General features: G+C 38.6%; 1 protein-coding gene across 4 annotated transcripts; it reads right to left on the bottom strand.

The window, feature by feature from the left end:
- Positions 1-3,841: 3,841 nt before the first annotated feature.
- On the bottom strand, positions 3,842-13,810 carry STRADB (STE20 related adaptor beta). 4 transcript variants are annotated; one of them, XM_077181262.1, is made up of 12 exons: positions 13,518-13,810; positions 10,916-10,972; positions 10,497-10,577; positions 10,040-10,139; positions 9,297-9,418; positions 8,710-8,788; positions 8,126-8,249; positions 7,493-7,664; positions 6,975-7,079; positions 6,515-6,744; positions 5,904-5,946; positions 3,842-5,443 (listed from the first exon to the last, which is right to left on the bottom strand). In XM_077181262.1, exons 2-12 carry the CDS (start codon positions 10,925-10,927, stop codon positions 5,291-5,293), a joined length of 1,221 nt encoding a protein of 406 aa, XP_077037377.1. In that variant the 5' UTR covers positions 10,928-10,972; positions 13,518-13,810; the 3' UTR covers positions 3,842-5,290. The 4 variants fall into 4 exon arrangements, with proteins under 4 accessions (XP_077037377.1, XP_054492401.2, XP_077037379.1 ...); XM_054636426.2 differs by having other exon boundaries at positions 8,710-8,818; positions 13,518-13,808; XM_077181263.1 differs by lacking the exon at positions 5,904-5,946 and having other exon boundaries at positions 5,271-5,443; positions 8,710-8,818; positions 13,518-13,809.
- Positions 13,811-13,817: the final 7 nt, after the last annotated feature.

Raw genomic sequence — 13,817 nt, 5'->3', positions numbered from 1 at the left:
GCGCCGCGCGGGCAGCGGTAACGGCCGCCAGGGGGCGGTGTCGGAGCCGCCATGTCGGACTGGGCCTGAGGGAAGCGGCCGCGCTGCTCTCGTCGGTCGGTGGTTTGGGGCAATGCGATCTGAGGGGGAAACCCAGTCAAAAAAGGAAAACTTCTCCCGTGCTCCTAAACACGAAGCAAGCTGTAGGTTTTAATAATTCTGTATTTGAAATTTATGTAACCATTTCTTCAAACTGTACAAGTTGTAGAGCTCTCCGTAGCTGAAAATTGCCTGTACAATCTGCCTGTGCTGTATTCAGTAAAAAACCCATGAGAGCACGGCTATTACACAAGCAGGCCTCAAACAGTGATACAGAGACAAAAAGCAAGATAAACGGATAAACATCCATACCCACTGCCAGATGTAATAGTTAATCCCCACAGTGAAAATAAACAGATTAATGTACTTTGGAGGGGGGGAGATGACCCTCTCCACCCCTTCTCACCCCAATAAACAAATAAAACTCAACCCCCAAAAAATCCCAAACCAAATCAGCCAACAACCACTTATGGGAAAAAAAAAAAAAAAAGAAAAAAATAAATAACTGTAAATTTGAAATTGTTAAAAAGTCTCAAAGTAAAAGAGTAAGAACAAAGTCTGAAACAGTAAAATTCTTCCATTTTAAATGCTTGTCATGCTGATATTCAAGCAGAGCACCTTTGTAGGCCATGGCTCACCAAACTGCCGAAAATGGGTCATTTTACAAGTCCAACATAAGGAAAAAGAAAAGTTGCCCAAAAAAACCTGACTGGATATCAAAAGAGAAGCAATGTAGAGAAATGTGCATTGCCATGCCACTAGCATCTGGGTCAAATATTAATAAATATGCTATTTAGGAAGGAAAACCAAACTACTTTGTTCTCAAAACTAGTTTGAGGACATCTAGTAATGTAGTGAAGAAAAATCATGGAAATATGCTGAATCACCTTTTTCAACATCACATTTGAATCCAAGGATTCAAAATCATGTGTTCTCCCATGATAAGGAAAACTTGAAGCAGAAAGTGGAGCAGAAAAAAGCATGACAGCCAGTGAAATATATAATTCCACAAGTCTGTGATGGCTCCATTAGCTACTGTAGAACAACAGCCACCTCAAACCTGGAAAGCATTTAAAAAAACTCATCCATAATAGACTTGCCAGATTTCCAATGGGAAAAAGGAAATCTGCTTGTAAGAATATTTTTCTTTTGACTGCATGAAATGTGAGAATTAGAAAGATAATTGATACTGAATGTAGAATAAGCAAACTTTTAAAATATAATGTAGTAGATAAACTCAGCAATGATACTCTTGACTCATATGTCATGTAAATTTTGACAAAACAGAGGAAAACCTCTGCATCCTGCCAGCAATCCATTCTCCTCCATTGCAGATGGATTTCATGAGGGGACAACCGAATTCCATGAATCTGGGTGTGTAGGTAAATGCAGTAATAATGGTCTATTCTATAATCATATCTAAAAATAAAACTGCCACTTGATTGCAGCTAAATTCATATGGGCTTTGGGGGCATTTTTCCATAAGTTTCTGGGATAGTCTTTCAGATAAGAAACAAAACATATATGTAACTAATTTATAGAGTAGAACTAGTTGTTTTCATCTGGGAATTATGGAGGTTTCCACAGGCACCTGTTTAAACCTAATATTCTTTCCTTCATCCTACCTCAAGTTCCTGGATAGATTTAATTATGTTAAATACCAAATGTTATTCTGCTATCAGGTTATTAGTAGACCACCTCAATTTTCAGTGGTTTCTTCTTTTATAAACTCAATTCTTTGTTTGTTACATCCGATCGTTTAATTTCAAATTATGGTTCTTACAGTCCTTTGAGGTCTTTGCTGTAATGTGTACTGTTTCTGAATTTTAATAGTTTTTTTCTCATTCATACAGGATAGGGTAGGCTATAATTAGGACAGGCCATTACTGCTACCTTGGTTGTTTCAGAGTTTTATTAGACAAGCTAATATACTTGAGGAAAGCTACTTGATAGCATGAAAGGCATGTTAAGTAGGTATGTAAATCACCTACTTTGGTACCTTCCTCTTGTCAAGAGACATTCAGAACGGTAGTTTTCAAATGCTTTCCCATATTTTTACCCATCCTCTGGGTTAAAAAGTACTTTCATAGCACTTGAAGAGAAGGAGAGGGGTAGGGGAAAGAGAGAAGTATGGTAAAACTGTTATTTAAAAAAATATTTATTTCTGTTCATCAAGTGGAAGAAACTGTTCTGTCTTCAATGGGTACTTGTTGCATTGATGCTCTTTAAAGTGAGGAATTAATGTATCAGAGCAAGTTGATTCTGAGTAGATCACATTTTCTTCTGTGTTCATCCATTCAGTCATGCACAAACTGCTGTGGTATCAGATCAAGACAGTGAGACACTCAACAGCATTGAGCATATGGTCAGGATAATGTTAATTAACAGAGGATTTCTATTATACAGGTATTTATTATTATACAGTGCTAAATGCTAGCATAATGAAAGGTGGCTGCAAAAAAACCATTTGGGTTGTTTTCACAAGTATTTCAAAAGTAACCAGATTAGATAGGTTTCTGTTTCATTGGCCATGAGATTTTGCAAATGTATAGGTTTTCTAAGCCCCTTTGAAAATATATCATATGGAGCCTAAATGCAAGATACTTGGAAATTTCAAGTCGAAGTTTAATTCTAATTCACATGCTGATAACACACATCATTGGTGTGAGCAAGATTAAACAAGTGTTTGGAAAAAAACACAACCCAAGGAAAAACTGTTGTGCTTAAAACTGTCAGCTTGGAATAGAAAGTCTCTGCAACTTGAATCTTAACAATGCAGATCATCAACCTCAGATTTTGAAAACTTAACTGTATGCAAAAACTTCAGACTTTCAGAACAATTGTTTCCCAGATCATCTTTTCAGTGGCAGGTAGTTGAAACCTTAAAAATATGATTATACATCTTCTTTCCTAATAATATTTATTTTGCATTATAGATTAATAGAAAGCATCACAGTTAATGAGCAAAATTATATCAAACCTTTCAGTAAATATAATCCAGGGAGTACTTTCAAGTATTTCTGGTTATTTTAAGAAGTCACAGTGCCTCTTAATTGTTTTCTTTGAAGACACACAGTTGTTGAGAAGCAGTTCTAAGAGTAAAGACTTGTGGGCTTTTAGCTTTAAAATATTTGATTTTTCTTCTTAATGTCAGTACAGAAATTGGAACGTGTTTAGAAATGTTTTTAATCTTTTTTCCACAGAGAGGGCAGCAAAGTAACTCCACTGGAACACGCAGTGGTTTGAATAACTTTGTACTGACATTGTTATTAGTATCCAAGTTCATAGTCCACGGCACTTTTTGCAAGAGAAGCTTGGAAATACTAGCAGTTAAGCTGCCTGAAATTTTCTACATGTTTTGATAGAAGTAATATTTATTCAGAGGTGTGTAATTAACATATGTAGAACTTCATGTGTGTTCTCACTTATTTGACTTGCTTTTTTTACGTGTACTATGTTAGTCAAAAGTTACTTGTAGATGCTGTCTAACGTATTCACCTTGCAAACAGTCCAAATCTATAATGGCAAAGAATCAAAAATATGGGGTTCACATGAAAATAGTATCTTTTCCAAGAGTAGACAATTAAGTTATTAATATTTTTTAATCAGAATAATTTTCTAGTTTCAACAACTATTTCCTTACCTAACGATTGACATAGATATGATTTTTTTTTCCCTGTAGTAACAAGAAGCTGTTAGTATGGCTGGACTATGGTGAAAACAGAAGTCCAAGAATTACAGATAAAAATGGAGGCAGATAGGGTAAGTTTATTGATAGGTCTTTAATATCAAGTTTCACATGTTAAGTTTAGGAATATAGAGCTCTCTTCACAGCATGAGTAGAATCAACTTTTTTGCTGATACCTTTATGTGGTCATTTAGAATTTTATGTGTCTCTCAGGCTTGTATTTGAGTCATTTGGTCTTCAAGGCCTTGTAGCAAAGCTGCTGGCAATACAGCAGTATTCTCAAAGTTGGCTACAGGCCTGCTCAGCTATGGAAGACTTGAAGACTTATGTGGAATGTTGTTTATGTTGAAAATTTAAAATATATCCTTTCAATATCTATTTATACTTTTTTACTACCATCATGCTTCCATCAGCAAAGTATTAGTGCCTTTGGGACACAACTTTTGCTACAACACTATGAGAATATCCAGGTTTTTAAAAGAAAAAAGCTGGTTTTGTTCAGTTTGAGTTGTCTGGTACAGTATGAGAGGTCAGATTTTATCGAATTGTAGGGAGAAGGCAGATTTTTCATCTGACTTAGAACAGGTAAACTCACTAGAATCCTAGTATGGCTGAATTGATCCATGGGAATTTAACTGTGCCTTGCAGAAGAGGGTTGTTTGGCAGCAGCAGGGCCAGTGAACCTTAATGCATGTTGCCTTTTTCTTCTAAGAAAACAGTATTAGGTTCTGGTAAATTCTGGTGGTGAACAGGAATACAGTATAAATAAAAATACATACAGTAACTTTAGATTATTTAATATGACTCTTCAAAATGAACCCGTACCTGCTAGAACTTGAGACTTTGCATAGTGAGACATCCTCAGATTAACTGCTAAAATGACACAACAATAAACAGAGGTGCAAAAGCCCAGATTTGTTCTAAGAATGGAGTCCCACTTCCAAGCAGCTTAACTTCTTTGGGAAACACACAAGTATTAGAACTGCATGAAAAATGATGCATACCTAACTTTTGGCAAATATGACAGCATGTCAAGTGAGAAAAATGTCTTTTGAGAGAGAAACATTTATTTACATAAGCAAGTAATCTGTGCAATTTCAAATTTCAACTTGGAAGTGGAGGATTTCTCCTTATTAAAATGATTTGGGTCATAATGAAAAGACAAATAGATGTTTAGGTAAGATCACAGCCAAATCCCAGGCCTGAATTCAGAAAGGCATGTGGACTGCAGCACTGTGAGCTGATAATACAATACAGAGTAAGATTACAGCAGGGACTCTCTTGTTAAGGAAGACTTTGAAAGAGAGAGGTGAGCACTCAGCCATTCTTTATACACAGTTTTCCTTACAGTCAGAGAGTGAGGCATGCTGCATTTTGTGATGCCAAGAGGAAGTTAATGAATTATAGCCACTTCATGGCATTTCAAGTATACTTGGTCTAACTGTATTTTAATCATACAAAAGCAGCAAGTACAAATCACATTTTCCTTGTCTGAAACACTGGAGAGGTATCATTGGTATTTATTTAGAATTCCCAGTCTGTATCATCTTGATTTGTAGCAATACGTCCAAGTTCAGTTCCAACTGCTGTTGAGGGCAGTGCCAAGAACTCAGATCTGTTATTTTGAATAGGAGGTGGTAATAGGGACAGTAGTGAATTCTGTGTTTGTTCCTTTACCTAGAAAGAAAAAAAGTTAAAATAAAGCTGCACAAAAAAGTCTCATTAACTTTGCAACTGAATTCATTAAAAGCATGTGAAATCAGAGCCATGTTCTTGCATGTTACAATACTGAAAGTAAAAGGATGAGAGGTTTTTCTTTCACCACTCCATTAGCCTTTCAAGACTAATGAAACCAGCTGTGCATTTCTGCTTTAAATTAAGACTATTAATAGTTTTTTTTTAAATTAGTTAGGCTGCCTTTAGTTAAGTTAAGTCCACCTAATCAATGGGGAAATTGATTAATCTTATGCTTCCTATACTCTATCAATACCATTTTGTTAAAAAAAAAATTGGGAAGCAGGTATGCTCTTATAGGATGCCTTTTAGCTCCAGGTAACTTCATTACTTTATAATCTAGCTCTTTTTGTGGCTTATTTAGGTTATAGCTGTGTCATTTAATGAAATATAGTAAACTCACCTGTTTGAAGAACGTATGCGAAAGCAAACTGCTTGCTGATGGCCTGAATCATAAAATGAACAATATAATTATGTTTTGGAAAGTAAAATACTGCATTTGGATAATGGGCCAGATTGAGAAATAAATTTAAGCCCTGTGGTTTTTCCTCCACAGGACAAATGTGAAGAATGAGAAAAGCAGCACACAATTCCTACATTCTATGCCTCAATTTGTAGTGAAAGCACTACTGAAGAAATCTATTTTTAAAGGCCTTTTCATGTTTCCACTTAACAAGGAATTAAATGCCTCATTCAAAAGAGACATAGAATTGAAAGCATATATTTCAGATTTCTGGGGTTTTTTTCCTTGGACAAAGTAAATGTTTAAAAGTTAATTTTACTTGTTACAAAGAACAGTTATATTACAAGAAATTCAGGGGCCAAATGACTTTAAAAGTTTGATTCCTTTATCAGACAAGACATTTCTTACAATACAAGTCTGGTTTCACACAGTACATCTGCTCTGAAATTCTGACTCTAACAGCATTCAACTGATTACTGTATTCTAAACTGTGAGTTGTACTTGGTCTTAGATGGAAGTGACAAAAAAATTAGTTTTCACCAGGACATTACCTTTTCTCAGGGTCCTGTTGCAAGCAAAGTTCTACCAAGTTGTGGAAAGCAGGTGAAAATGTTTTGGAAAAGGGCATTTGAAGTCTTTCACTGGTCATTGTGCGTGTCATGCTCTCACCAATTCCAGAATCAACACCTGATCGGGAATTCTTCATCCTGGATTCCCCCCGGGGAAAGGTATTTATATCCCAAGGACAGTAGGTGGGACCTTTCAGCTTTTGCAGCAGCATCTAGTAGGAAGGCAGAGCAGTATGAGAGTTCAACAGCTATCCAGACCTATTCAGGATAAGCTATGAAACTCCAGGGATGGAGAGATTATTTATTCTAGAAGGAGGCATGTGTATTTGAAGTAACAAAAAGCAGCCACTACTTCAGCAGTAATAGCACTGGTTCCTGTGAGTAAAACAAACAAAAAAATTCTCAGCATGTTTTTAATTAGAGATAAAGTTTAGCATTATACCTGAGTGCGAGGCATATCTTGAAATGGAACGTGTCCATTGGCTAATTCACATGCTGTAATTCCCACACTGTAAATGTCAGACTTCATGTTATAGCCAGACAAATCCTGTGAGAGAAGAAAGACATTACTGATCACTGAGGCCATTGAGCAGTGCCAACAAGAATACAAGTGCCTGCTTCAAAACAAGATTCTAATACCCCATAACCTGCACACTATTGAAGCAATTGAATTGTGAAACCCCAGACTTTTTTCAGAAATCTGGTGGCTGTACTGAACACAAGTTTCAGGATTTGCAGTAGTTTCCAGGAGGTTTGGGTAAAGAGATTTAGTACAGCATCACCTTACCAACAGCTTTAGAACTGGTTCTCTCTAGAAGAACTAAAAATTCAGGATGTACATATATTTTTAGAAGTTACAGTTCAACATATTTCATTGCAATTCTACAAGCAGACTTAAGTTGGAAATCGAGTACTGCTACTAACTTTGAATTGGAAAAATTATGTGTAATTTATACTAACCTGTCTCAGTAGTTCAGGACTCAGCCAAGGAAGCACAGATGTACTAAACTGGGGGAAATCATACACCACCTTTGACTTCTGTCCATTGTTAACTAAACTGTAGAGGTTGTTTAGGCCAGAGAGAGAAACCAGCCCATCCTCTGAAATCAGAATGTGGCTAGCTTTAATATTCCTGTAACATAAAGTGGTACATTTTAGCTATAAGAATTACTCTAAGTACTACTAGAACAAAAAAGCTTTCAAATTCATTGACTTATAGTGAGATGCTAGCATGGAGTTCATGTCTCTATTAAGAGAGATGATCAGGAAAAACGTGCCAGAAATTGGAGAAGGGCCCTTCTTCCCTGCAAGGGGTGTCAACTAAGGAAACCCCTTCTATAACTCTGGTTTTCTTCTGCTTCAAAGAGACAAAGCCAGGCAGATGTATAATCCTTGTAACAAGTGGCTTGAAGAAATGTCTAAACACATTTCCTGTTAAAATTAATCCTGCTGTATTATTGAAAGAATTGTTACTTGTGCACTGTCTGATATAACAAGGTATAGAGGAAAAGGAAGGAAAGAATACTTAAGGTAAGATGCTGGTTCTAATTCTTGTGTCCTAGTCCTAGTTCTTACCTATTGACATTCTCCTACCTGTGAATATATCCATTCTGGTGCATGTAATTTAATCCTCTGATTGCACCAAACAGAATGTTCCCTATCAAAGCTTCACTCATTCCTTCAGGAAAGTAAGTCTTCAGCAGGTGTCTAGCTGAACCTGGAAGTGAAAAAAAAAGCCTAGCTAGGCCTAACAAGTCTCATTAAATGACTTGTCTGTGTTTCCTTCACTGTATAGACTCATCAAGAGCAGCATTCTATATTGACTCTGGTGCATGGATGTAACTGATGCCCCATGTCATGCTTCTGCTCACTGCAAGTCTGTGCCCAAACTGTATTCAATGTAAATAGGTCTTCTATTTAGGTTAGCAGAAGCTGTAGAAAGTCAAGTACATCTCCCAGTTACCACTCCTCACATGGTGGGTGCTAGGGCTAAGTGGAATTTAATGCAGTTCAAGTACCGGTCTTCACTGGGGAGGAAATCTCTAAACAAATGGTTTGGGAGAGTCTGTTTTTTCTACAAGACAGGAGATGATTAAAGAGAAACCTCTCACGGACCACGTGGTCCAATTTGTATCAGTCCTTTCTCCTACTCCAAAATTGCAGTTAACAGTTCTTACCATAGGCCATGAATGGGGAGATGACCCAAAGCCAGCTTCCAGCTGTAAACACTGTCCAAAATGTCATTATGTTGGGATGCTGGAAAAAGTGTGATAAAACCACCTCATTCTATGGAATTAAATGAAAGTGGATGTGTTAACCACAGAACAGCAGTCCTACCAAGAGCATTAACTACATTTAGTAAACAGTAAAGAGAACTGTTTCTTTGCATTTATACACATTTATGATTGCAGGTGATGTGCATAGCCTGCAACAGAAATGTAAATAGCTTGTCCATAATTGCATTTGTCAGAAGTAAATCTAGTTTGTTCATAGTCCAAACTTCTGGTGTTAAATAACAGTCCAGAAGATGTTTCAAATAAGTTGTACAATTACAGAAGCAATTTTTAAAGGAATTGTCAGCTGTGGTCTTCAGAAAGCAACTCTCAAATTTACACATGCATTATGTTTATTATATTCTAATCCTTTGGAGGGAAATACTAGACTGAAATTACCCAGTTCAAACAAAGGCTACCTATGCTCAGTAATCTCATATGTATTCCTCACTATCTTCATTGGGCTTTGTGCAGAAATGCTGTTCCTTTACCTGTAAGGCTTTCAAGTGCTCTTCAGAGCAATTTTCAAGGTCTGTGATCCTTACAGCAACTTGCCTGTCTGTAGGTGTATGCCGTGCAAGGTAGACTGAAGTTAAATTGTTGAACCTCCTTCCTGAAACCAGAAATGGCTACCTTAACATTGGAAAGCATAATGAGCCATCACATGGTCTTCTTCATGTTTAGAGATCATTTTCCAGTTTTAAAATTGCAATTGATAGCAGTGTGTCCTTTTGTTTCAGAATGCCAAGACCTTAAGTAATTGCAGCAAAATATATGCAGCAAATTAGTTGAAGCATGGCTCTGCTATTTTGAGAACAACTAAAAGTGTTTGAACATACATCAGCATCAATTATACATCCAAATGAACACTTAGTATGCATATTCACATAAACATATGCAGGCATATGGATCTAAGGCAGCCATCCTTAGAACAACCAACATGGGTACCCAAGTTACAAGATGATGATGTTACTTAAGGCTGTATTTATTGTCACATACCACAGATTTGGAAAACATAAGTACATGCACAAACATCAAGAGACAATTTCAGGTAATTGTTGATTTGTCTTAGATCTTGAAACAAGAGATTACTAAAATGTAAGCAATGCTCTGCACTTTTCTCAACTAAGAAGACACAGGAATAGTCCTTCATGTTCCAAACTTAATATTTACTGCAGCTAGCAATAAACTATTGATATGGAAGAAGAAATATTTTAAGGTTCATTTATGTTACCTATTTCCAGCTGGAGTTCATAATGAGAGACATTAGAAGAGCAAAATACCATTTCATTCTTTCCTGTAGATGGGGGAATCCAGGCTAGATCAGAATCAGCCTAATAGAGAGAAGAAACAGTTCTCAAAATGACTATGCAATTTAAAATCATTTCTAGTTTTAAAATTAATACAAAAATATTATTAATGCTAAAGTCCAGTACTCAAATAAGAACATTCAAGCCGGTACTTCTACCATTATTAAGACTTAGTTTTATGAGTTACAACTTTTGTGTGTGTTTGTTTTCAAACTGGCACAAGATTAACACTTAGATACCTATGGTCTTCTACCAAAGTGGAAACTCCAAAGTACTCTCTATTTTTATTGTCAACATTTCAAGAAGTACTCCCTAATAAGGCTATTTTTAATATGCACCACCTTTATATTTAACCTGGGGGGTTAAAGTTTCTATTCTTACCAGACATTCATGGATGCTGCTCTGAGATAGCTCTTCTGGTCTGATTGATTCAACTGGTGTACGCAGAATACAGGAGCAGTCCTTAAGAACAGAAACAAGTGAATGTTGGTGCAGTTGCTGCAATTTATTAAATATGGCAGTGCAAAAATGTAAAAAAGTAGGTCTTATAAGCAGCAGTTCAGAAAGTCTTCTGCTGCAAGTCAATCAATCAAGAGGTTAAGAAATAGCATAAAGCACACACATGGCAGACCTAGAGAGAAGAGACATTAAAGTCTCCTTCACCAAAAGCTGACACAATGAAGTTCAAACATGTCAGCACTGTGGAAATCCCCACAAACAAGACATTTCACCAGGACTTTCCATATTGAGGTATAGCTGGGTAACAAGGTAAAACAGCCAAAATTTTTAGACAAACTTACCAAACAAGACATGGAACCGCTTTAGATCAGGGGAAAAGTCATACACACCCATTTATCCTAGAAAAAAAATAAAGTGGCAAAGTAAAAAATAAAGTGGCAAAGTAAGATGATACATAAACCTGTGATAAACTTAAATCTCCTTAATCAGAACTGTGAGGCATTCCTGTCAGCTATCACACAAAAAACCCCAGAACTCCAGCTCAGCAAAAGTCTGCTTCTATTTAAGTAGCATATCAATTTCAAACTCCACACTGAGGACTACACGTCAACTCAGGTGTTCCTTTTTAATTTATGGATTTAGAAATTTTACTGCCAGTTCTGACCAAACAATTTAATTGCAAGTTAACTGCACAAGTGCAAAAAGTCAAAAAGCACAGACTTATGAATCCTTGGCAGTTTGCTGGAAAAGAAATCATTGTCTGTTGTTTTAAAGGAGCACAGCTGTGCTAGGCAGATCTTGGCTTGGCTGTGAGCAGCTGAACTAGCTCACAAAAAAAGCAAGGCAGAAGCAATTGCACTTTACATTTCACAAGTGAGGTAGGAAATAGTATTGTAAGGGATTTCAGTTAAAAAAAAAATAAAAAAGAGAAGCAATTCCCTCACAGATCAGAGTAGCCTCTCTGAAACTCCTCTAGCAAACTTAATTTATGCTTTGGAGGCTTAGGCAGTGGGAGAGATGTCTGGTAAGCATATCAAAGCTTCCATAAGTACGGAATGGGACTATTTTACCTTAGCCATAAGCAAGTCTTCAACAGTAAAATCATTAAGGTTGGAAAAGACCTCACAGATCACAGAATCCAGCCATTAACCTAACACTGCCAGGCCTGCCATTAAACCATGTCCCTAAGCACCACATCTCCATGATTTTTGATCACTACCAGGGACAGTGACTCCACCACTTCTCTGGGCAGCCTGTTCCAATGGTTGACAACCCTTTCAGTGAAGAAAATTCCCCTAACATCCAATCTAAACCTCCCTTGGTGCAACTTGAGGCCAGTTACTGTCATCCCATTTCTTGTTATGTGAGAGAAGAGGCCAATTCCCACCTCACTAAAATCTCCTTTCAGGTAACTGTAAAGTAAGAAAGTCCCCCTGACTGAGCCTCCTCTTCTCCAGGCTAAACTCCTTCAGCCACTCCTTTCACCATCTCTGCTGCCCTTCTCTGAACACCCTCCAGTGCCTCAATGTCTTTCTTCTTGTGTGGGGCTCAAAACTGAATGCAGAACTTGAGATGCAAACTGGCCTCACCAGGGAGTACAGTGGGACAATTACTTCCCAGGTCCTGCTGGCCACACTACTGCTGATCCAAACCAGAATGCCACTGGCCTTGGGCACCTGGGCACACTGCTGGCTCATGTTCAGCCAGCTGTCAAACAGCAACCCCAGGTCCTTTCCTGAGAGGTAGCTTTCCAGCCACCATGAGGAATCCTACTTGGTGGCTGACAAAAAGTCAAATACAGGTAATAGTTCCATGTTAATACGCAGTTTTTGTAGGAGAGTTAACTTATAAAAGCTGAAGAACTATACCAGAAACTGATAATTTTGTTTATTAAGGAGCTAAGCTTGAGTATATCCTGCATTTAAATTATTTATGCTACTTAATCAAGGGAACACTCTTGAAAAGCTAACAAGCCCCCTCCACTCCATTCACTGCCAAATATCCAAGCCATTCCAGTAACATTTTTACCCCAAAGATCTGCTGTAATTCCTTATTAGAGATACCAAATGGAGACATCCATTTGGTAAAAGTCAGTCCCTACCAGGTACTGGGCATCTTCAGAGGATCTGTGCTTGAGTTAAACAACTTCACAACTTCACTAAGGAAGTTTGTAGCAGAGTAGGAAAAAAAAAAAAAAAAGGATGCAGGTGCTTCAGGATACTGCCTACTACTGTAATGGCTACAGCATCCTTCTACCTGGAAAGAAGATGCCTCATTCTGCTACAGAAGACAATTTAGTCTGCTGCTTGCAATATGAAACCATGAAAGCTCAGCTAAAGAATTCAGTCTTAATAACTATAATATAGGGAAGTCAAATTATTGTAGGCTTGCTTCAAAGATGTATAGGCAGCCAACAGAAACATCCGTGATGTACATTTATTCAAATAACACTACAATTTTAAGATTTTTATTTTTTTTTTCTTACGTAGCTTGACATTGTTTCCATCTTTCAATATGACTTTGGATCATATCCCCACATAAACTTTTTCCCTGTCCCCACATTTTTCCTTCTGTATCGCAGACTTTTTTTTTTTTGTACTGTAGATAGTGACAGTGTTGTACAGGTAAAACGATACATTCATCGCTCTTTGTCCAAAGCTTCAGCCAGCAAACAGTGCATGGCAGAAAAACCCACAGAAACCTGTGTCTGTGAGCTAGGGGAGAGTGAAGGCTCCGGAGCCGAGCCCTGGTACGGGGAACGCGCGTTACTGAGTTCTGCTGACGCTGAGCTGCAGCTCCTACTTCAGCGTTCGCAGCGACTGAGGCAGCTCTCGGTCGTGTATCTCGAGTGAAATGATCCGTCCGTGACAAAGCACCGCAGTGTGCGGAAGGACGCCCCGCAGGCTCCCCCTCAGTTCCTCACTCGCTCCGTTAAGTTCGTACCTCGCCTTCCTCGCTGGGCCCCCGTCTCCCTCTGGCCTCCCGCGGTGGCCGGGACAGGGCTCCGCTTCCCGCAGCCGCCTGCCGAGCTCGGTGGGCGCCGCTCCCTTTCCCCGGCCCGCCCGGCGGCCCCCGCAGCGGGGCAGAGGGCGCGGCCGGCGCGGAGCCTCGGCGCAGCCGAGCAGCCTTACAGGGCGGCAGCGCCCGTTCCTGCCCGCCGCCGCCGGACTCAGGGCCGGGGGCCGGCGCCACCACCTCGCCTCCCGCCAGAACCCCGCCCCGCTCCCGGCCCCGCCGGGCCCA

Source organism: Agelaius phoeniceus, chromosome 7 (genome assembly GCF_051311805.1).
Source record: "Agelaius phoeniceus isolate bAgePho1 chromosome 7, bAgePho1.hap1, whole genome shotgun sequence".
Classification (NCBI taxonomy): Eukaryota; Metazoa; Chordata; class Aves; order Passeriformes; family Icteridae; genus Agelaius; species Agelaius phoeniceus.
The sequence above is the reverse complement of the archived record's forward strand: the minus strand, read 5'-3'. Positions and strand labels throughout refer to the sequence as shown.

Excerpts from the sequence above, each read along its gene's own strand:
- STRADB (XM_054636426.2), bottom strand. Across the intron at positions 8,250-8,709 it reads CTCCCCATTCATGGCCTATG|GTTCAGCTAGACACCTGCTG; the intron begins GTAAGAACTGTT and ends TTTCACTTCCAG. Across the intron at positions 7,080-7,492 it reads GTCCTGAACTACTGAGACAG|GATTTGTCTGGCTATAACAT; the intron begins GTTAGTATAAAT and ends CTTCTCTCACAG.